This window comes from Dermacentor variabilis, chromosome 11 (genome assembly GCF_050947875.1).
Source record: "Dermacentor variabilis isolate Ectoservices chromosome 11, ASM5094787v1, whole genome shotgun sequence".
NCBI lineage: Eukaryota > Metazoa > Arthropoda > Arachnida > Ixodida > Ixodidae > Dermacentor > Dermacentor variabilis.
This window is the reverse complement of record NC_134578.1, coordinates 97799655-97824572: the sequence shown is the minus strand read 5'-3', so window position 1 is coordinate 97824572 and position 24918 is coordinate 97799655. Positions and strand designations below refer to the sequence as shown.

The 24918-nt window shown below is 47.8% G+C and overlaps 1 protein-coding gene across 1 annotated transcript; it reads right to left on the bottom strand.

Annotated features, from left to right (window-relative positions):
* Nucleotides 1–203: 203 nt before the first annotated feature.
* LOC142564861 (uncharacterized) lies at nt 204–24346 on the bottom strand. The gene is made up of 4 exons (XM_075676041.1): nt 24202–24346; nt 22183–22374; nt 3207–3317; nt 204–536 (listed from the first exon to the last, which is right to left on the bottom strand). The coding sequence occupies exons 1-4, from the start codon at nt 24259–24261 to the stop codon at nt 288–290; spliced, it is 612 nt and encodes a 203-aa protein (XP_075532156.1). The 5' UTR covers nt 24262–24346; the 3' UTR covers nt 204–287.
* Between the last annotated feature and the right edge of the window lie 572 nt (nt 24347–24918).

Here is a 24918-nt window from a genome sequence, read left to right as displayed (position 1 = left end):
CACCAGGACAGCACGATAACGACAGTGGCAATGGTGGTGCCATGAGCGTTCGTGTAATTGCTAGCGCAAACAAAATTATTCTTAATTGGCTTATTCTGTACACCATACATTGTTGAGCATTGCAGAAGCAACATTGAACCCTTTGAAAACGGACACGTGAAGCCCAACTCAAAAACGTAGTTTTTTTTCTCCCTCTCCTCTTTTATTTTTTGTAGAAGTTCGCTTGACATGTCCATCAGCCACGATGACTTCAGGGCAAAACCCATATGGACGGCATTCACTGAAGTTTAACGACCAATCAGGGCGTTTAAAGGGTCCGAAACCGCTAAGCAGTTGAAGTTGTCTTTGGCGCTGGTGTAGTTCGTACGCAAAAAATCCATCACTTGGCGCATATTAACGACCCGGTTCAGGCGAGAAGGGCCTCCAAGTGATGTTGCGAAGCCGAAAGCCAGGCATGTTTGATGTTCATCGTAGTCTACGTCGTAAGCAGCAAGGCCGTAGTTTAGTTTCAGGTTTAACACCTTAGCATCACATGCCTGCAAAAGAAAAAAAAAAGGAAACCAAAGAGATCGCACCACGCTTGGAAAAAAGTTCATCTCTGTTAAGTGTTAGCACAAACTGAAGAAATTCGGTAGTAAAAAAATTAATGTCCTAAATAACAATTCCATAAATTTCTCCTATAAGGTGATCTAGAACGGACAAGATCGGCGTAATAGGCGGTGGCTCACCGAACACTTTCAAATTTTTTTAAAAAATTGCATGTGGCAGATAGCCCAATTCTAGACCGTGAGCTGGTCCGCTCGAAGAGGCAGACATTACTTGCCCATGAAATTGAAATTCCTAATCCTCCAAATACCAAACATTGTATACTCCCGTTTTTAACTAATTTACTCGTGACACAAATTCTAGCGGGTATAAAGAATTTTGCGCATTGCACAATTTACGAGATATGCGCACTCACACTTGCGGTAAAAATGCATGGTCGTTCCACCTAATTTCTTGCCAGAACATCGTTCTATGCAATTAAGGAAAATTGCGCTGTGGGCTAGTCGGTTCGACATAATTACCATTGTTGCGCAGAGCGTAGAAGGGAGAGGAATTAGGCGACACAACTACACACGGCAGCTGAACGCAAACTATCAACTGCGTTATTTTTCTGCAAGCGAAGCGTACATATATAGCCTACACGTAGCGCAGGGATGCTCTTCCCAATCGACGACGCCCTCAATTGTTAGTGATTATGCTAATCGCTTTATTCCTGCGTGAAATAGACAGCGCGCTGACACGGCAAGGCTATCTTGCACAAGCCGGTGATTCTGATGATAAGTAGCAACCAAAGAAAAAATTAGAGGGTCTCTTAAGATCTCGCTAAAGAGGCGAACAGCGAAAGCCTACTCTACCTCCTCTTATCATTCGCCTCTTTCTGTGTGCCTCTTCTCTTTCTCTTCTTTCTTTTAGTGATTACTGCTGACTACTAACCATTTTTAGTCAATTTAATCAATTGTGATCGTAAAAAGGCGTCGTTAGACATGTTGGTCATATCAATGTCATCAGTAGTCATTACAAGTAATTTCAATCAATGTTAGTCATTACTGATCATCACTAAGCATTTTAGTCACTTCTAATCAATTGTGATCCTTACAAGACGTCGTTAAACATATTCGTCATTTCGGGGTCATTAGTAGTCATTACGAATCATTAGTACTAATTATTAATCATTACTAGTCATTATTAACCTCTATCAATCCCTCTTGCAACGTTATCATTAACTAACTGTCACTATCAGTCATTTTCAAATTTTTCATATGGCGTGATGACTCTTCGGCGGGCACTCCGGTGGTCAGGCTTGCTGACACAGGCTTCAGCATGAGCCCAGAAAGGCTTTCGCCTTAAAAGAGAAGTCGTGGAAGCCCGTAGTTTGCATCGGCGGTAGCAGCCGCAGCAACCACGAGTCAAGTCGCCATCGTGCACAGCGTCGCCACCACAGCGACAGAGATCCTTGACTGGCGCGGGTATTTTGTTTGCTCCGACACCAAGAAGCCTTCGCGGACCTCGCCAAGCGCCCTCAAAACTCCACCGCAGCTGAGCCACATTCTGCCTCGTCCTCCCCCACTTCCGGCCGCTGAATACAACATCGTTCTTCGTGTACATTGTGGCGTCCACTGCGTCAACATACGTTCATTCTCTCCCCGCAACATTGTCATAAAGTCCACTGGTCACTCCGCGGCTGCAACATCACTACATCAACTCCGGGCCAACGAAATTAAAAACACAATTAACATAAGCTCCTCCTGCATGGACAGGGCTGATCGCCATTTCAAGATCGCCATCCTGACCATCATAAGCAAGAGATACGAGGTCTGCACGCATGCAACAGAACCAAAAATTCATGTAGAGGGCTCATCACGCTACCGGCATCCAGAAGGGCTGAGACTGAGCTACGTGGCAATACACATGAATGTTTCTAGCGCACTTATGCGCGCCCTTTTCGCTTTTAGTCAACATCACCGTCTAGAGCAGCTCTGACATGGTATGTGGGGCTACTTTCGTGTATTCATAGAGGTTCGCCACCATCCCCATTGGACCTCTTTCTAAGTTCAAGTCTTCAATCTAAGTCAAGAATTGTAGTTATTGGTACTGAAAGAACCGTCAGAGGTTTTGACTGGTGAGAATTCTGGAGTTACAGATAGCGTTGAATCATCGAAAGTTCCGAAGTACAAATATTTGTCCGCAGCATTCCCTTATTTCATAGAAACCAATACTGAGCGGGAAAAGATGACACGGGAAAGCCGAAAATATTGAGATAATGCAACCTCCCTCATTTCATTTTATGGCTAACGTAAATTTTAGAAAACAGAGCTTTAGTGCGCTGGGCTTTCCAGAAAAATATTTTTCCTCAGATGCAAAGCGGTAGTTCCTCATATTTCAGCCTGTGCATGGGGATCTTATTTAAATAACAGCTTTAGTGCCTGTTACAGGCGGTTCAGAAGCCTTTGTATAGTGCCTAAACATGCGGTTTCTATTCATTACAGTGGCCAAACATACACATTGCCGTATTCTCAGTGGCACAGAGCCACAATGAGGTTGGCGTGGCAGGAAAATGGTTGGATGCAGACAGATAAAAAAAAACGGAAGTGTTCGATGTGCCCTGTGAATAGCAGCGACATTAATAGAGGCTTCAACGACAGGCCAGCCTGTAAACTCACCAGTTTAGCTATAGTTGCCTCGGTTAGGTACGTAATTGTCATCTTCTCCGCCAAGTTGTAGGCATGTTGAGGCAAGTACTTCGCTGCTTCCCAGCCGTCCTTACGGCACACCTATAAAAATAAATGAAGAACGAATACAACATAAACTGGGACTGAAGGACCTCATTGAGAATCAGCAGTACAAAGGAAATAAAAATGGAATTATTAACTCATTGCTTGAGTGACTCGCCAATTAAGTGGAAGCTCCTCCTAGTCACACTAGATTTGCACTCAATAATAATTTTCTTCTACCTAAAGTGCGAACTAACTATGGTAAACAGACTGCGGAATTTTCCGCAATATCGCTTTGGAATACTCTACCACCTATCATCAAAAATGCAAAAAATTTATACCAATTTAAAAGAGAACTAAAATCATTCATAATAAATACTTACTGAAACTCTTCTTGTTATTTTTTTTTCGTTTTGTTTTTTTAGGTTTTTTTATTTTTTTATTTTATTCCGTTTTTTTATACCGTCTTGCTGTTAACAAGTGTTCTTATTACTCATATGCTATAAACATGTTTTGATATTACTCTTCGCTCTCATCTGTACTACTGTTGCTTTAAAGATTGTATAACATCATAAGTGTCTTTAGAAGGAGGTCCCGATACAGTCTTTGACTATGGGACCTCCTTATGTATGCTACGCACATGCAATTATTTGTATTTTTACTAATAAATAAATAAATTATGAAATTATGAAATTATAAGATGTAAGCGCACGTGAGTTCTTGAGCGCCAACATGTTCTTGGCAGCTATACTAGTGGCTCAAACATGGTGAAAACTCAAGGTCTACTCTATTCTAAAGAACACTGGAAATTCTGCTTTCGCCCGTTTCTATATCTTTCTCAGAAAGAAAATATTGCCTGTCGCTTAGCTCTGGTTAACCCTAGATGAATTGCGAAAGCAAGAGCTGCATGGCTACGCTTGTGCTGTTAGCCTGTGGTCAAGCGTTTGGTTTAGCTCTATTGTCTGGACACGATAAGACACACTGTTCAGGTAACGACTAGGCTTTTACAACGCTTCTCGAGTCGTGCGGCGCGTTCTTCTCGCGTCTCTTGAGCGCGTTCTCTCTTCCACGCTTCGTTCTGTCGCTGTTGCGTCTCTTTCGCACTCTCTATAACGACTGAATACACTGAGGCGAAGCGCATATATATATATATATATATATATATATATATATATATATATATATATATATATATATATATATATATATATATATATAGTCCCCGCGAGGTGACACCTCATCTACCTCTACACAGGCGGAGCACATCCGGTGGAGCGACCGGCGACGGCAACGGCGTCGACGGCGGTGCCATCTGTTGGAGCGCGTTTGCAGCGTTGCTAGGCAACGGCGGCTCAAGGTCGTTCGTTGGCCATGGCGCGACCAGCCGAAATGGCTCGCTGGCTGGCGTAGTAAAACTTTCGCTTTAAAAAGAGCTTGGTCATCTATCCTGTCCCTCATGCGCAATGAGTACACATTTATTCTGGAACCGAGTGGTAAGGTGGCGAGTATCATCAGCTCGTGGATTGCGGCAGGTACCAGGTTAGCAAGGGCTGCGGAAAGCAGTGAAGCCTAGGGACTATTTCCCTTCCAGAGGCCGGCAGGGTGGCTAGCGGTGCTGTTCCTTGATCGTACCTGCTGGCAGGGGCGTAGCCAGGGGGGGGGGGGGAATTATAGGGCTTTAGAGCCCCCCCCCGAAATTTTTTCGTGCTGTCCATGCACCGCCCACCCAAGCAATCCTCGTTGCCGCAAATCATTCTGAATTTTCTCTAGAATATCTCTTTCCCGCATCTGAAAGACATTTCAGCGCGCACCTTGCGATCTCGGGCTGGATTTCGGGGCAGCGCCCATGCACCGGGAGTCACATAACGCAAGCAGCCCCATCCGAACACAAAGGTTCAACGGCGTTTTGATGGCGAACGGGCCCGGCTCGCCACGGCATTTTGCGGAGGCCGCGGAATCTGCGCAGCGCATGGATGTCAATTGCGAAATTTATGGGTATGAAGTTCTCATAAACTTTTGATGTGAATGGTGCATTGACATTTCGAAAGTTGTGCGTTATATTTTCAATTGCGGAACTTTGTGGGTATGATGCTAGTCAAAATATTGGACGCCAAAGGTGCATTTACTTTTACTTAGATCGGACCATAAAATTTACTTACATCGGACCATAAAACGAGACAAGCCAAATCAGCACACTATCAGACAAGTTGACAAAGCCAGCAGCGAGGTCCGCTCAGATGAAGCGTTCTGGTGGTTCATTTGTGCCGTCATGATACATAACAAAATATCAACATTTTTTTTTCACCTATGCCAAAGCATGTCAAGACACTAAAGTCAGCCAAGGTAACTGCGTTCCTATTTATTTTTTCTACTTCGACTTTTAATCGCGAGGACACATTGAGCCTCTTCAATTTTTTTGTCCTCGCTACCCTACCCGCGGGCTGCCAGAGCCAGCCAGAGCGCATGCGTTTTTCTCGTGTTGCTCCGACCACCGCGCGGCGCACTTCGGTGCGCGTTCGCTTTTATCTGGCCGAGTGGATTTTCGCCTGGCAGAGTTTTGGCCACTTTCTGGCTAGCAGACGCGAAAAAGAAATTATCGACGCTCGCCACCATCACTGTGGGGACTCAACGAATTGCACCGCGTTCGCTTGACCACAACCTCTCCGGAAATTCTTGTCTCGCCAGTGTAGGATACCGAGCAGTACGCGTACGGTTCTCGGTGGACCAAGCGTCTCACGTTTTCTTCGATATTCTTTCGGTAGCTACATTAGGTGCCCAAAGTAGGCATTCGATTGTGGCCAACATACTTTGCGCTTTTTCAGTTCGGCGCCCCGGCCCCACAAAGGAAAAATGAAAGACATTGCTGTGGCGCAGTGAATTGTCGTATGGTGAAAGTTCGAGTTTGTTACTTCTTCTTTTGAGGACAGTAATGGGCCACGGGACGCTTCAGTTGCCGGATAGTCTTATTATATACTATTGCGATAGCAATTATATGGACACTCCAGGCGCATTCCTGCCGTCTCCGTTGCCCTCATGTTTCGTATAAAGTCCAAGGGCGGTAAGATCGTGACCGCGCGCTGCATGCTGTATGTGCGAGTGAAAGTGTAGGGGGGAGGGGGATGGGCGGCTGGAATGGGTGAGACGACGATGGTGGCTCAGTCTTGTGTGCGCAAAAGAGAAAAGCGGGGAGCAAGCGCGCCGCCTTCCGTCGCGCTCGATACATCGGAGGAAGTCGATGAATGGGGGTGGGATCTAGGATTCTGTGAATCTCTGATTGCGCAACATGTTTATTTGCCTTGTTTGACGCATTGTATACAATGACCTTCTTTAAATGCGTAGATTTATTGGATACTTATACTTATATTTAAATATCTTGTTGCGGGGCTTTGTGTATACGTGCCGTGAACTTTGTTTCCAGTGACACTTTTTTGCCTTTTATCGAGCCGTATCTTCGCATTGGTATATTCCATTGAATCTACGCATTTCAAATGTACGAAGGCGAGTATAATGAAAGTGAGCCAACCCACCCAGCGCAATAATTGTTTGGTCCATTATCTGCGAGGCATGTGCGTAGCACAGAGGCATTTCTCATTTACAAAAGTGACACGCAGGTGGGAAGATGTACTGTATTCTTCTGTCCACGACCTTTCTTCTTATAGTTATGGAATTTACATGTAATGCACAAAACAAGTTCATATTTTGCGCACCGCAAGACTTTAGATCAAGTAGATTCTAATACTTAGGGCTTTCACTACAACCAGTCATGAACAAAAAATAACATATCTGGCACACACAAGATGACGAACTCAGCCCATTTTCTTTTTTTCTTTGTCAGCTTGACAGGTTACATAGAGTACAGTAGAAGACTAATCCTTACGCGTGAGCACCCTACAAGCAGCAGTTCAAACAGACTTCTAATTTACGTCTCTTTTCTTTTCGATAGCAGCTGAAAGCAGTGCCTTGGTCCCTTAAGGTAAATTCATAAAAATGGAAGCCCCTGCGCAATGACCAAGCATTGTAGTGTCCAACCTCCTCTTTCTGCATATCTATAGAAAATCATTTTCTACGTCTGACCAAGCAGACGATGTACTGCACTGTGCGTTTCGGCATGCGAACCCAGGACCGATATCAATATATTACTGCAGTATGACGCAGTGTCACTGGATCTTTACTATCAATATATGGCAGCCTGTACCCGTCTTAGCTGGGTGCTGGTTACCACTGGTAGGCTGCCAGCCAAGCGCAATCCGTGACGGTAACGAAAACGTCTCCTCGCAGCATCGAGCTATCGGCCACGAAAGGTATCCAATGATTTACGGATCCTACTCGCGAAGACTACGGGTGTTATTGTCGGACGATCACTTCTGCGATACTGTTGCCTTCGTATAACGTAAGGCTCAATCAGCCAGTTAACTCATCCGGTTTCGCTCAACCAGCGAAGAAGCACGCACTGAAAGTGGTATTGCCGAAAGCAATCGCCCGAGCATAGCTTCCCAGGACAACCATAGCAAAGCAAACAGCAATTACGACTAGAGTTACAGTACTGCTTGCTCCGCTCGCTTTGCAACATCCCAAGCTGCCATCGATCTTCTGTATGTCATTGCTGTCTGGCCGAAACCATTAATGGGACTCGGTACAGTCGATAGCTAGAACTGTAGGACAAGTCGCGTAATGTTTACTAAGTTTCAAGAACACTGCACGAATATGGTTTGAGGATACAGAGTCAGCACTAGAGGCATGGCACCTGCTTCGCAGCACGATCCTCACATCGTTCACGAACTTCATACGAAGAAAAAAATTTCACCAGATCCAACGTGTACTGTTGGAACCAATATGCAGCGAATCTTCTATTAAATCTATAAGGTGTGCTCAAACACGTATATGTATTTATTCATGTGAGCGCGAAGTGAACCGCACGCTTTATTCATGCTGGCGAAGACTGCAACGCGCCTTTTAATGCAACCAGCGGTATACAGGTTGAATGAGGCACCTGGGTTTCTGCACCATTTGGTTGGAGTACCCGACCTCCCTTGGAGGCGCAGATGCGACCGTCCACGCGGATGTCAGGGGGCGCAACGCATGCACACCGCAACCCCATCTCCTCCGGTGCCCTCTTTCCCGCCTCACCGCTGCTATCGCGTGCCAGTCGCCTCGCCTTCTCCACCAGTGGCGCCAGCCGGCTTCCACCCTAGCTTTCACCCTAGCTTCCACCTTCCACTGCTGTGGGCATGTAGAGTGAGCCATTGCTCCTGGATCCTGGAGCCAAATGTGAGCTATTCGGCGACAACGTACGAGCAGCAGCAGTAGCGGGCGGTAGCCATGTTCAGCAAAAAATTCACAGGGCGGTTTACAAAGAAATCTTCAGTTTAAATAATTAACCTTATGTTCCTTTATCATGTCGTGGTCAGCGTGGTACAAGTGATGGTTAATTTTTTTCCCCATAAAGGTGGCGACTTTCTCCTTAAGGCGCATTACGGGAGCTTCTAGCAGAAGTTCTGCCCGTTCTCTTGGGTCGACGATTTTGAACATATTCAAGATGCATTTTATGAATGAAGTCCCACCTTGTTACGGCTGTCTTTCGGTTGTCTAAGCATGTCCTCGTGGTGTTTTCCATGGAGAAGTGAGCGTCGCGCTGCTTGTCCTCAGAGCTTCAGTTGTTGAAGTCTGAGATGCTTTCGAACGTCTCGAGACAGGTTTCTGAAGTCATTTGGCGAAGCTCCACTGAAATAGGTGGCCCCACAGGCTATTCCAGAGCAATTGATGCAGGAGACACTGGAGCTGTCTACGTGGCTGCTGTATTTGTCGTCGTCGTGCTGCTGATCTCGGGCAGGCGTCCGTGCTCCTGAGGGGAATATCGTTGTAGCCTGAGGCTGGATTGGTTGTCCGTGAAGACGCTGGCGTTGTCTTCGCGCTTGGGACTTGGTTCGCGGCTTTGCGGCGGTATTAGAACGCAGAAACATCTTGTACCCATGGTGGTTAAGTGGCGAAGGTGTTGGTGCGCCAAGGAAGAGGTCTGGTGATCAAATCCCGGCCGCGGCGGCCGCATCCTTTAGAACTTCTTGCTGAGCTAGTTGGTGCAGTGCGCTGAAGAAACAAATTGCACATTCAGCAAAGACAACCGCAGAAAAAGGCGACGGAGACAAAAAGAGCGCTAACTATCAATTGTTGATAGTTGATAGTTGATATAGTTTATTTAGTTTATATAGTTAATAGCTGATAAAAAGTTGATCATTTGCGATCTTTCTGTCTCCGTCGCCTATTCCTGTGTTGGTCTGCTTTGAATGCGCAACTTGGTTGTTCAAAGTGGCCGCATTTCCATAGGTAAGAATTCCAGAATTCTGAATGAATTTTCCGCGGTCCCCCGCAGCTGACTGTGACCTATTCGGTGGCAGCCGCGGTCAGCAAGAAACGCGCATGGGGTGAGGGGGCGGCTGGTTCGCAAAGAAAGCTTCTCTTTGAATAGCCCAAGTTATACCAGTAGCCCGAATAGAACTACCTAATGAGAACACCGCGCTTTTCGCGCTCAATATTCCTATATCCCAGAGGGAAAAAAATGAATTGTGGTCTTGGTGGCGACAAACGAACGCTTCGCCGCACGGTCGCGCCACCCATGCATTCAGTGCCATGTCAGAATTACTGCGGGAGGCCACGAATTTTCAGAATTGACTAGAAATGCGCATTAGAAAGTATAACCGTCGCGCATTGACAGACTGCTGCTAAGCACACGCCTTAGGCTACATCAGTTTCCAGGAGACCATTACACCCGCCATTCGCGAGCGACTCTGCCAGGTGTTCCCAGCATCGCAGGCTCTGCCCGCCTATACGGTTGACATCGTCCGAGAAGAGACACACCATTCACGAACAGTTCCCAAACTGGCAGTACAACTGCCTCAGCAAGAGCCCGAAGCGTTGACCTCAGCTACCACCTCTGCCTGCTGTCTCACGTCATCCCTCGTCAGCCGCTGAGGCCATCGTGGTCAGCTGGCCCACAGTTGCCCAGTGCAACGTCTCACTAAATGAAGGGTGCTTTCCAGTTTTCACTGAGACATGAATTGATCATAAAAATAATACTCAGCTCGCGTGCGAATTATAAGAGGTTTTTTTTTTTTAAAGAAAGAGCATATACTTGCGTGAGCCTTCTTTCTGTCATTCTACTTGACAAAGAATTTGTATTTCTCAATATGCCCACAATCAGTACGCCATATCCAAGCATGCCTATGGGCATGCTTGGATTTAACCTTTTCAAATTGCTTCGATATGGTGGGTTGGCATATCCCTTTATATTTGTTCCCTTTGTTCGCTACGCATGCGCGGTCAATTCTGTGTGCTCATATAAACCTTCAAAAATTTTTTAATTATGAATGCGTGGCAACTCCTTTCTCTGAGTCTCTCTTCTGTGTTTGTTTTCAATATTGAAAATATCTTAAGCTAAAGACAGGAGTTTTGCATGCCCGCGACCACCATCCGCTTTGCGATCATGCACATCAGAGGGATAGGTAAATACTCCCAGAGCATATCGACATAACACGACTTTTTTTGAGCGTATACTCACAGAAAACAAATTGGCATGTGACATCGCCAATTATCTCGTAGTGAGGTAGAGAAAACTTCGCCGACACTCCCGTTTGTAAACAACAGACGTACACAAGTAGCACTGATCTGATAGCCGTTATCTAAGAAGTGGCTAGGGTGAGCCTTTGCCTATACCCCAGCCTTAATCTCGCAAACTGAATGCAGCAAATAGAGGTTGAGATGTTGTTCTTTGAAATACCAAAGGTAGTCTGTGTCCCCGATCTCGGGGGCGTGCATTCTGTAGATGGAAATAAGGGATGCCGAGCAGCACAACACACAGGCTTTTATCACACATCAAAAATACAGGCCACGTCCGAGATACAAATAAACACAAGAAATGTGAACCAAAGCAAACCGACAAATACAGCACCAATAATCTTAATCTCGCCACAGTCTAAACTTCTCACGAAACCTTTCAGTGGTTAGTCTAAACTTCTGTCTTGACATTTTCATTGTTTAGCGTTTCTTCCGCTGGCATTCGGCCAAACCCACTCAACGCTTCACCCACTAAACACAGGCTCAGGGCGCTGGCCCACTCACTCTTTTTACGAGCCTTTCCGACTGAAATTCTCTCAAATCGATGCAAATGCGCATTCAGGTCGTATCTTCGTCAACCGAAGGGCGCCTTTCGTTTTCTGGGAAAAATGTGTCCCGGTGTAGGAAAGGGTAATTCGGATGACACCGACATTGGTGTACTAGTGTCATTGCGCGGACACGCGTTTATCTCCGCTAGTCTCAACTTCAACTCGAGTATTTCCTTTTCCAGTTTATTCGTTTCGCACGCACGCTTGTGCTCTTCGCGCGCTCATTCGTGCTGCTTATCCTGCTTCCGCTAAGACCTCTCAAAAACGTAATCATCTCGTCCTTTGATAACATTAGGTCTTTAGCTGCTGCCACAAAACGTTACCGATCAGCCTCTGCAACTCCCAATAATCGGTAACTAGGCCGATCAAATTGTGGCATTGTTCGCCAGTCTTGTCAACGTTCTCGGGGGCGTGTGTTCTAGAGATGGAAATGAGGGACGCCGAGTCGTACAGCAGACAAGATTTAATCACAAAGCAAAAATCTACGAAAGGAAACGGAAACTAACACTCGGTAACCATGCATATATGTAGAAATCCTAGGAGATATCCCAAACTAATCCCAAAACAACGCTAACAGTTATAGACGACCGCGTTAATTCTCGTCCTCGCACGTCACAGCAGTGTCACCACCTTGGCCTCTGGCAGCACACTGCTTCCCTACACAAATAGAATATCGTTACTTTCTGTTACCGGCTTGTGCTGCCTGAAAGTCCGAGCTTGGTGGCAACTCGTCCTTGGTGTTTCCAACGATCTTATACATATCAGTCAGTATCAGTCAGGCAATCCATCTGTCTCTGATGCCTGCATCCCGGTCGTCGTTGGTGATATGGCAGCGAGGCGTGGCTTATTAGGCTATTGACGAATTCAGCTGCCTCTCCCGACCAGTGTCTTGCTCAAGATATGACGCGGTGCTCCGGAGACTGTCTTACGTGGCGCCGCTGGTCTGCCTTCGAAAGGGGAATGCTGCCAGAGTGCCCGGAACTACCTTCGAACTACCTACCTCGTTCAAACGTCGCCGAGGTCAACGGCCACGCCTCGGTATGCCGGCATCACGGCCTCCAGAACCGAACACCCGCTGCTGCCGTGGCTAGTACGGTGCTGGCGAGATAGCGTTGTTCAGCACCAGCGCGACTTAGACAGTGCTAGCTCAGCGCTGCTTTTCTTCCGATCACGGCTCGGGTCGCGCTCCTCACGCGTTCATGCCGTTTCGAACTCTTTCATCTCGTCATTATTGTCGTCGTTTCGCGCGGGATGTCTCTTACACATGACGCTCTGCCAGCAATGACGACGATGCTAGAACCATCATGATCAGACATAGACAAGACGCAAGCATTCGGACGAAGGCTTCATCCAGAGATAACGCTGCTCAACGAACGCTTGACGAAAGTGATGTAGCCAGAGTGTATGATGCACACCTGGCACGTGTCCTCTCCCCCCACTTCAAAACGTTTCTGCGTATTATGAATACGTAGCATGAAACAACGTGCGACAGCATCGGCGTACACCTATCCCCCATTCAGTAAGTACCAGCCTTCTGCCCCCCGCCCTCCCCTCACCCCCTGCAAAACATGCCAGGCTATGCCACTGCCTGATGACGCGACCTAGTCATAGAGGGAAACTACGATGTATATGTGATGGGACGCCGAGACCAATGTCTGCCGAGCATCACCAATAGCTACTGACCACGAAGGGCTTATTGAGGACGACAATGTCGCTGCTTTCGTGGACACAAGACCCGATTACTTGTCTTCAGTCCACCTTTCGCAGTTTCGTTGAAGAAAGTATCGAATGCACGGAGCAGCCTTCAAAGCCAGAGAACTGGAGATTACCTATGAACGCCAACTGGTATGTGCATAGCACGACTTGCGGTTCCTAACTAAGCGTGCCCTGAGACCTTCGCCATCCTGCAGCACTGCTCGCGGGACGTAATTGCAAGCATGGAGTTCACTCTAACCAAAGAGTTATCGACTTGAAATCAAGATAATCAGGCTCTTCACGGAATGGCCCACTTTATCGGATATAAGTGCTTGTTACAGTAACCAGCAACCAGTAACCAGTAACCAGCCAGCAACCACTGGGACTAGACCATCATGCTCACGAATTTGATATTTTACCTCGTGGGCACGGCACGCGTCTGGTCTCAGACCCACGAGGAAGAACTTACCAGCTGGGACATATGTAAACAGAAACTCACGATTTGTTTGGCAAGCCTGTTGGACATCAGCGCGCAGCTCAAAAAGACCTCGCATCGCGTGTCCAGATGTGTACTGAATCCTTTCTTACGTATATCCAGGACGTGCTCCCTCGGTGCCACAAAGGGGATCCGAAGATGTCCGAACCAAATAAAGTTGCACATGTCATTAGGGCATAGCAGCTGACGCCATCCACCTCCTTGTCTTCAAGAATTCTTCCACTGTGCAAGCCATGATTACCGAATGCCGGCGGTTTGAAGAAGCCAAGAGTCACCGCATTGCCCAGCCATTTCCACGCTTTCCCAACACGGCTGCTACGTCCACCTTCGAAGACGTCCGCAGTCCGTCCACACCCACTCGCTCTGACGACATCCTCCATGTCATCCGACGTGAAATAGAGGCCGCATGTCCTCTCACGATCCCAACCCATGGCCCCGACAATTGACAGGCGACCGTCTCATTGACATAGTCCGCTGTGCGCCAAGAATTGGCACGCGTTGGCTTGACCAACGTCTCCTCAGTCAATCAGCCTGATTACACTCCGTCCAGCACTCTCATACGCACCCGCAGCCTGAATGCCCCAACGCGATATCGCAACCCGGCCGAATGGCGTAATCCAGACGACAGGCCTATATGCTTCACTTGTGGCCGTATCGACTATATTTCAAGTCACTTCCGGTCTTCGTGGAATTCGACCCCCTGGTCCTACCACCCTTTCCATGGCCCTCATGCTGCTCCTAGGTTCGCCCCGCAAACGCAGCCAGCAAATTCTGGCGACACTTCTCGTCCTACCCGCTCTAGCCGCTCTCCTTCGCCACGTCGTCGCTTCTCCCGATCGCCCCCATCTCGCCGATCACCGTCCCCTAGCTCAGCGTTAGTTTTCCAGTGCACCCTTCCGGAAAACTAACGGGTGCAGCACCTGGAGGTGATGCTGCCAAACCGACCAGGCGCAAAAACACCATTTTGACCGTGCCCACTCATCGGAACCTGATTAACGTGAACGTGGATGGTGTACCTGTTACGGCTCTGGTTGACACTGGCGCGCACGCATCTGTGATGGATGCTCAGCTTCGGAATCGTCTCAAGAAAGCCCTCACTCCTGCCCCTTCGCCTGTGGTCCAAGTCGTAGATGGTGGAACACCAGCCCTTATGGGCATGTGTCCGGGTCGCGTGAGTTTCGCCGGACATCATACTTCTGTTTTATTTTATGCACTAGAGCACTGCCCTCAAGACCTCATCCTGGGCCTTGACTTTATGTCTACACATTCCGCTTTGATATACTGTTCTGCTGGTGTTGTGCAACTCGCTCTACCTGCTGCTATTGACCCTGCCGATAGTGCCCCGATATGTCTATGTTCCACAGGACATATTCGCCTCCCTTATCGTGCCGTTACCTACACAGGTGTCTACCCCGTTCCACCTGTACCAGATGGTGACTACATCGTATCTCCTAATCCGGATGTCCTGCTCTCGCATAACGTCATTTTCCTCACACCGTCGTTACCATTTCGGACAACACGTCCTGCCTTCCGCTTGTGAACTTTGGACTCTGTACACAAGTACTCCTGTGCGGAATATCCCTGGCGCAAATAACGCCAGCCACAGACTACCACATTTCGGCTTTAACTTGTGACAGCTCCTCGTTTTCAACTCTTGCTTCGCCCCCTGTCCCTTCAGACTTGAATGCCCTAACAAAAATGATTGCTCCCAACCTTCCTCACGAGTGGGCTCAAGAGCTACCTTGACTCCTTGCCTCATACTGGGATATATTCGACCTTGGAGAACGCCCCCTAGGATAAACATCTGTCGTAAAACATCGAATAATCACCGGTGATGCGAGCCCAATCCACCGGCGACCCTACCGCGTCTCGCCTACTGAGCGACATATCATCCAACACGAAGTTGACAAGGTGCTTTCTCGAGACATCATCGAGCCTTCTTGCAGGCCACGGGCATCCCCTGTTGTACCAGTTGAAAAGAAGGACAACAGTTGGCGATAGTGCGTCCATTATCGACACCTCAACAAGGTAACAAAGAAAGACGTCTATCCGCTACTACGCATTGACGATGCCCTGGATTGCCTGCACGGAGCACAATATTTTTCGTCCATTAACCTTCGCTCCGGCTACTGGCAAGTTGCCGTCGACGGCATGGACCGCGAGACGACAGCATTTATTACTCCCGATGGCCTGTATCAGTTCAAAGGATGCCTTTCGGTTTATGTAATGCCCCGGCCACATTTGAAAGAATGATGGAGGCCCTCCTACATGGTTTCAAGTGATCCATCTACCTCTGTTACCTGGACGACGTGATCGTTTTTTCCCCGACATTTGCGACACACCTCGAATGCCTATCGACGATCCTATCTGTTTTCCGTCAGGAGGGGCTACAATTAAATTCGTCCAAGTGCCACTTCAGTCGTCGGGAAATCTCTGTGGGCATCTCGTCGATTCTTCTGGTGTGCGCCCTGATCCCGATAAGATACGGGCAGGCACTGAAAGACTTTCTCGTGCGAACATGTGCCAAGGATGTTCGCAGCTTCTGGGGCCTTTGCTCCTACTTTCGTCGGTTTGTCCGAAATTTTGCGAACGTTGCGCGTGCTCTCAAATAGCTCCTCAATAAAGACGCCGCATTCATTTGGGGCCCTGAGCAAGCTGGTGCTTTCACCGCGCTGATTGGGCGCCTTACGTCTCCGCCCATTCTCGCTCACTTTGATGCGTCAGCTCAAACAGAAGTCCGTACCAATGCCAGTGGCCACGGTATTGGCGCTATCTTGGCATAGAAACAACAAGGGCGAGAACGTCTTATTGCCTATGCCAGCCGCCTTCTTTCCTCTGCTGAGCGCAATTATTCCATCACCGAACGCGAGTGTCTGGCACTCGTTTGGGCAGTGAGTAAATTCCGCCCCTATTTGTACGGCCGCCAATTCACAGTCATCACTGATCACCACGCTCTGTGTTGGCTTTCGTCCCTCAAATATCATCCAGGGCGACTTGGCCGCTGCGCTCTGCGCCTTCAAGAATACAACTACTCAGTTGTATACAAGACCGGCCGGTTACATCAAGATGCGGACTGCTTGTCGCGCAATCCTGTCGACGCTCCTGACGTTTCTGCGGCCGGCATACCTGTTTCCATTCTCTCTGTGGCTGCTTTTCGCGATATTGGAGCCGAACAACGTTGTGACGCCTTCTTACATGACCTCATTCAACGGCTCAATTCAACGACGCCCGATCCTTCCCTTCGCATATATGAACTCTAATATGGTATATTGTACCTCTCTAACATGCGCCCGGACGGCCCTGCCCAACTCTTCGTTGAGCCTGAACATCTGCGTCAGACTGTTCTCGCCCAGCTTCATGATGTCCCGACTGCCGGACAGCTTGGCGTGTCACGGACCTATGACCGCGTTCGTCGGCGCTTCTACTGGCCAGGTCTATACCGTGACGTCTGCCGTTATGTCGCTGCGTGTGACCTTTGTCAACGACGCACAAAGCCGACCACTCTCTCTGCTGGTCGCCTTACGCCACTTGACGTACTATCACAACTATTCTTCCGTGTAGGTGTTGATCTTGTAGGCCCTTTTTCTACGTCTGTTTCGGGAAACAAGTGGATTGTTGTAGCAACAGACTACGCCACCCGATATGCAATCACACGGGCTCTTCCGACAAGCTGTGCAACGGATGTCGCCGACTTCCTCCTAGAGAACGTCATCGTTCCCTACGGCGCCCTTCGACAGCTCCTCACCGACCGCCGCCGCTACTTTCTTTCTAAAGTTGTCAGCGACATTATGTACTCGTGCGCGACTTAAACGAACGGTCTAACCGAGCGCCTTAACCGCGCCCTTACTGGCATGCTGTCCATGTATGCGTCTCCACTGACCACCGCGACTGGGACGTTGCGCTGCCGTTCGTTAGTTTCGCCTATAATTCGTCTCGCCATGATACGCCGGCTTCTCTCCATTCTTCCTCTTGTTTGGCCGCGACCCTACGCTACCTTTCGACACCATTATGCCTGCTAGCCTGAATTCCACGTCCTAGTACGCCCGTGCAGCCATACTCAAAGCTCAAGAAGCACGCCATATTGCCCGACGTCGACTTGTGGAGTCGCACGACAATCAGCGGCGCTTACATGACGCCCGCCATCGTGACGTCCATTACACGCCGGGCACACTGGTTCTCATTTGGTCGCCGTCGCGATTTGTTGGCCTCTCGCATAAGTTACTTTCGCGCTACTTTTACTTTTACGCTGTCTTGCGTAATGTCTCTGACGTCAAGTACGAAATCGCCCCTCTTGAGCCAACCGTGGCTTAGCATCGCTCCGACGTGGTCCATGTCGTGCGTCTTAAGTTGTATCACTTGCCCGCCTCCTAACCAGCACCGAGCTGGCGCTTCCGCCGCCGGGGGTCGTGTGACACGCTGACAAAGAAGATGTCAGCTTGGTCGGAAGAAGACGACGCTATGGGTTGCGCGCGCTGGCTACCATCTTGCCAGCTGCTACAACTATTGTAAATATTCTGTAAATACAAGTCTTACTGTTTTTAACCCCGTAACATTTTGAATGTGCTTGAGAATATATCCAGCACCCTCCCTGCTAGAGCATTAGTACTTCGTTCTGTGTCAGTCCAGCCGCCCATATATAATGCATCGTCCGGGGCGGCAAAAGCGTGCTGCCTGATTCCAAAATATACATCACAAGCGGATTCACTCAACAGCTTGGAAGGAAAACGAAGGCGAACGAGATTCAGCCAGGAACATGGCTTTGCGGATTCGCTCAGGAGATGATTCACTCTGACTCAGTCTCGGTCCGACCCGTGAATCGGAGTCACAGTCAGCCCCGCTGAAAATTTTCGTGAGTCAAAGGGAGGGGTTGGGGGGGGATGAGTATGCATTTAGTGAGTCTCAGCTAGAGTAAGCCGTAAGCGAAAAATATACTTCGTGCGTGTGTGTCAGTGGGTTGCATTTCTTTTGCCTCACAAATACATCTAACAAACAAATCGGTGCTGGTGGCGGAGTCAATGCCATCCAGTGCCCAGGTTATATCGCACGTGCGCATCAAAGAAATTCGAACATGGGACAACGCTGTCACCATCCACAATGTGGTCCGGCTGCGCGCCGCACCGTAAACGCGTGCGCATCAGTCTTATGCGCAGCCTTATCCCAGCACCGGCCATACAAGTTAGCGCCCCTAAATCTCAAGCGTAGACTCGCGTGGCGCCACACTTGGAGCCCCCTCCCTGTATGTTCTTTACCTCTCGTTTTCCTACTATTCACGCCTCCCCGGGACGTTAGGTGCAGGTGTGGAAGGGAATCTTGAAGATGTTCTCTACAATGCGCGCAACCTGCGCATGTAGGGTTGGTAATATCGATGAATGATTACTCCATTGAAGTTATGCAGCGTAACGATTAATCTTATTCGATGTCCAGCTTTTGTACAGCCGACTTAATCAATTAGACATGTCTGAACAATCATTTTCGAGAGTGTGACAGAAGATGCGTGCCAATTTCGAAATAGTGTTAGAACGGCGGAGTACCTTTGCAGCTGTTGTGAGCGACTGTCCAGTGCTTTCCCGCTTCCCGATTGGTGCCGAGCTGAGCGCTTCTCCACTCTCTCCCCGCCATCACACCGCTCGAAGCCGAAGGCTTGAAACACCCTCGCAATTCAAGGCACACAATAGCAACCCACCCGTTGATCGTCGCTTCACTCCTGGTACACAAAAGACGTGGCACACCATTGACACCGGTTTAGAGCATGTATTCGATATAACGATGAAGTGCATGTCGATTACAGCTACTTTCGCATACTGGTTGTGCTGCCATTAAAAGAAGGTGTCAGCTTCACCCACACATCCCAGTCTACTGACATCCCTTCGAACTGCGGAAAGAGCACGTGACTTCAAATCCTCAACCACTAATTTCCTTTTAGACTGTGCATATTGTAATTTCCTGCCTATCTTAGTTTTCCTTCACCTTTCACGTTTGCCCTTTTTCTTATTTCTTGTAAGACTGTACTGCACAGGTTTCACTGGCGTCAATTATTTTGTTTAATGCTGCCCTAAGTGTCATTTTGTAACATTTATTTTTTATATAAGGAAGAGCGCCAACAGCAGCGATCGAATCGACCTTCGTGCTGCCGCTCGCGTCAACGTGAAATAAGTACGGAGAACACAGTGCACACGAAGTTACGAGCTCTTGGTGCACCTACACTCTGCACTCATGGCATATCGCTTTCAAGATAGAGGCCACGTAATCGCGCTTAGCCATGCCACCGCAGTCGCCGCCGGGGAGGGTGTATTCCCCACCCCACTCCACAGATGCCTTGAGCGCGGTGGATGACGGCGGGCTTCCTCCCTGGCTACCTTCCTTGCGCGTCCGAAATAAAGTCACCATTTCGCGGCTGACCCTCGCACGCTTTTACTCCCACCTGCACCATACGGCACGTGGCTCCGCTGTTATCGCACATGGACTTTACACGGAGGAACGCGGTGACGCCTACTGTACTTGCGACGGTAGAAGTGCGTCTGGCGTATCCATATAATTGCGATCCCAATAAAACGAGAGCAGAGTATGACTCCAAGGGGCTAGCCTCGGCAAGCCAGCTTACTATGACCTCGTCCCATAGCTTTCTCTCCTGGGCGTACCTGCGCAATGAATTTCGGGATATTGGCCATCCAGGGCAGCCTGACCTTTCCGAGATACTCTTTGGTCCACCGTGGCTGTTACTGGAATCCTCGTCAGAATTGATTCTCGGCAGGAACTCTCCTTTCAACTGTCTCCCATATGGTAAGTACTCCACTCACTAAGCGACTGGACAACAGCATATGCGCATCACGGTGTCAGCCTATTACCCACGTACTTTTCCTTTATATATTTATGAATACATCAAGATCGTAACGTGACCCCCTTTCCCAGTCCATTTTCTTCTGTAGTGTCTGATGCTCACGTTCCATGCGTTTGACATTAAATCTCTATGTCAGCGGTGTCATTGCTCGATATGCGCATCTGGACTTGTGGCACTATTGTCACAGAAAAAACTACTGTTGATCCTGGCGACAAACCAGCACTATAGAAATTCTCAAATCCTCCCGCACCGATAACTCAGAAAGGTAAAGGGCGAGCAAGATAATCTGCAGTGATATGCTCAATCGATAACGGCTTTGTGTAGTTATGAATCGATCATTATGATCAACATAATTGCGTTATACGTGTGACGATTGTTAATGATTACACCTGCTCAAAGGGACTTATTGACTTGCTGTGTATTGCAAGCTACGTTTCCTCACTGTTGTAAACATCAGGTGGTGTATCACTTCATATGTACCAAGTATCAAAACACGGTGTCTTCCTTGTGTGTTGTGCTGTGCTTGTGCTGAGTCTGTAGCGTCTACCGCGGATATTTCTTCGCATTGTCATGTCTGATGGCACGCACGATGCCAAACATGTGTGGAGTGCCGGTGGGCACAGGCAATTTTTATACTGGGTATAAGATGCAAGTCTTCTCTTTCCCCGAAGACAAGGACACGCGAACAAATTGGTTGCGTGCCACTGCGCAAAATCATTTCCAATCAACTGCACATACTAAAGTAAAGCTTTTACATCAGTTGTACTCATGCTGCTATTACAGCGAAGCTGTCTATGGCTAGGATCTCGAAAAAATGTTGCCGAGATGTTGACCAAAAAGAAATAATCATGCGGATTAATCGGGGTGATTGGGCATAAAAGGTGGAGCATCAATGACACACGCCCCTGTGGGCTCGGGGACCTGCAATGCGCCCTCCAACAGCCCTCATCACACGTGAGAAACAAAGAGGTCCTAGGCACATCTGTAAGAACCCAATGTTTTTAAAAAAATCTTTTTGTTTAACTTTTTCGCAACATACTTGAAAAATTATCGTCACCAATCCCGCAAACGCGCTATTGCCACTGCTCACGCGTTCGTCGTCGTCGTCGTCTTCCATAGTTGGCACCGGCGAGCAAAAAATTATCATCAGCAGCAATGGCTGTAGCTTCGTCCTTTTCCACAACTGGCTTGGTGCCCGTTATCACTCCACCTTACGATTTCACTTCTCCTCTGCCGTCCTAATGGGGAGGCCGCTTTCACGGGGGTATCAGCCATTGTTTAGGTGGGTGTGAGCCACTCTCAGTCTTACGTGACCGACACATTTAATAACAGAGGTGATAAGAGAACGTATGTGCGTACCTATATGCCACGATGATGACAGATTCCTTCAATAATTATGCCCGTACATTTGTTCAATATTATGGGTCACGTATATGGCGTCCGATAAAGAGCTTCGATGGTCCTCCACCTTCACAGAGTGTAATGCCACTGAATTTTTTTTTATTCAGCACACATTTCTGTTTGTAGGTGAATGTAATTCGTGTTCGTGCAGTTAGCAAACGATACAAAGCGTTACGAACTTCTCGCCTTCATGACGTCGCTATTTTTATTATAGGTGTTTTTCTGTATGCAACTGAATGTTTAAGCCTCTACTACAGGCAGTATAACGTAAAATCGTTTCTTTCAATATGTATCCTGCATTTCCGTTGTTCAAATGGCTGAGGAGCTTTGTATGCTCACCTCCTTAGGGTTGTCGAACTTAGCAGAAGCAAAATCCTGGCACGGTTTAAACAGCACGAACTCTTCGGCTTTCGGTGAGGACGGATTGGCAAGCTTGGGAGCGTAGTAAATTCCCTTCATCCCGAACGATATTGCAAAGGGAATGGAGAGGTTCAGCTTCTTAACTTCCCTAAGGACAGCGATGCTCTCGTCCTGTAAAGGCACGAAAGAAAGAGAGCTTGTGGAGGAGGGCGAGGCATGGACTAGCTGCCAAAGCACACACAAAGAATCGAACACGCCCGTACGCTGCCTGCCTTCTTGTTAAACACTGACCCACAGCAGCACATCAAGTGAAACACTCAAAGAAGGAAAACAAATTCTAATCGAAAAAAAGACGTGTGAACCCTAAATACTCAGAGACGGCACAGCCATGAACAATTGCCCACTGACATTTACAGAAGGACGCGCTCCTTTAAACGTGAAACCTGCTGCCGTCGCACGGCAACATCATCCATTCTTGTCGTAACATGAATGTCGCAGAGCGTCGCATGCGTGTCCGACCTTATAAATTCACAACTTAGGTGCTGAAATGTTACTTCTGACTATTCACTCATTTTTTTTGCAAAAGATTTTACATCTTTAGACATGAAAAAATTAGTGGCAGGCCTTAGAGCGCCATAATAATGCCTCTGTTGGTATCGTTTCTTCTGGAGATACCTTATTGTGACGGTATGACACAATAAATATTCATGCGGAAGCAGATTATTCCCACGTTTTGACACTCTCTGGCTCTCTCAGCCGCTTGGCATGCTGCTACTAATTGTAAGAGTCGATGTAGCTGTATATTCAACGCGTAACTAGGCGAGATAAAGCGACTGTCAATCTCAAGCTACATGTGAACTGGAACGGAGATGAAACTTTCACAGAAGCCCATATCTTTAGAAAGTGGCTGCGTGTTGCAACCGTTGCCATCTATGTCACGGCGGGATAACTACTGCCAATTATATTGAAAAAAACGTATGATGCCACATGCGGAAGCGAAACCGAGGTCGCAATCTTACCCTGCGTGGTCCGAATGTTTAATTTCTTTTAAAGCTAGGCATTTCGAATGCTACGCGAACAATTAATTTTATTCTATGACGACCTTCAGCTCGGGTTACACGCCACTGGGTTTTTTCATTATAACAGTGGTCTGTTTCTCAAGGAGAACACAAGAAGTATCTCAATATCAGCGTGAGCTTGGATTATTTCTGCAAGCTGCAGCTCGAAAGTACCGCGAGTATCATACGGTGCTGAGACCGAGGGAAGTTCTGTAAGGCACAGTCGTGCGTTTAGCGATATTGAATCCGTTAAATGCTTCCTCTAAAGTGTGCCAGGGATTAAAGGTCGAACGATGACGACTGGTCGCATCCAATCGGGCAGCTTTGGGACCCCGTGTCTTGCCCATTGCGACACAAATCAACAAAACGCCCAAATATTTTTGGAGGATACACAATAGTTGCGCGTGATGTTCGTCATTTGTCTTCTGTAATTGAATCGTGTCAGTGCGCCGCGGCGGTCCACAATTTCGCGAGCAGACGACATAGTTACAAAATGGCACGCAATTACCTCGATTTTTTTGTTGTGCTGCCCTGTGTTAGCCTCGCCGTTAAAGTGCGTTGGACAAGGTGTCATCTGGCCTCGACAAGGTTTGTACACAACGCCTTATTCACGACACTACTTCTGAGGCGAGCCAGGCGCACCCGCGCACGCTGCAAGGCGGAGCAGCACCAGCTTACTGTGCCGCTGTTGACCGTGCGAGTATATTCATATCGTTTAGAGAAAGTGAGAGCTTTGGCCTACATTTTCTGCAGTTTGCAGGTGGTAGGGTCCGTGTGCGAAATATAATGCTTGAATCCACTTTTGGAAGTGTAGAAGGGCTGAAGCACCGTCCAATTAAGAATATCAAATAGTGACTGTGACTGTCATGCTTAAGATTTTATGCCACCTTTTCCCTAAAGCACGTCTTCAGTAATGTTCAATGTCTGTGTGAACACGTACCACAGTGTGCCCGTAGCTGTAGTCTCTCCCTCGGACAAGTCCTGGAGGTAGCGTATCCATAGCAACAGGGAATATCCGGCAGTCTGAGAACTTGCTGACCGAGTAGGAGAGGTGCGCGATGGAAATGAAAAACGATGGGGTGAAGACTGTCCTGCAAACACCATGGCAATAAAGAGAGCAACTTGCTTTCAAAAAGCAACAATATGACGAATTCAAATGGGCGCGAATGCTACAAAATTTAAAGTCGAGCTTTTCAGAGAAGCTACTTTTACTACATAAACCATTCGATGTTCCTTTATATTCTTAAGCATCAAGTGTCAAGCTTTCTGATCCATGTCATGAGTGAAGCAGCCCTTGTCAAGTTAGTGTAATTTCGAATTTTGCTAGCTCTAGCAACATATCCTTAAACTCTAAATGGACAAAAACTTGATCGATTTGAAGGTAAGGTCTCTTTGTCAAGTGATAACACCATTACAAATCGTTCTTTGTTTAGAGTTAGCTGGTGCAGTTCGCTAGTCCAAGAAAATGCGGGAACATAGGGCGATGCGCATGGTTTTTGTGAATTTTCTAAAATTTTGACCACACGAGACATTCGAGCCGTCTAGAAAAGATGAAGCTTCATTTACTGATATTAGCACTAAGATGATCAGTATTCTGTGATAGTTCCGTCTTTGAAGAATTCGCTTTGTGAGCAGCGATTCGTCGCCGCCGATGTGA

What these genes read in the sequence shown, in the direction of transcription:
- LOC142564861 (XM_075676041.1), bottom strand. Translation starts at nt 24,261, where the DNA reads ATGGATACGCTACCTCCAGGACTTGTCCGAGGGAGAGACTACAGCTAC. An exon ending in ACAGCTACGGGCACACTGTG is followed by an intron (nt 22,375 to 24,201) that starts GTACGTGTTCAC and finishes GTGCCTTTACAG; the next exon opens with GACGAGAGCATCGCTGTCCT. An exon ending in AGTTCGACAACCCTAAGGAG is followed by an intron (nt 3,318 to 22,182) that starts GTGAGCATACAA and finishes TTATTTTTATAG; the next exon opens with GTGTGCCGTAAGGACGGCTG.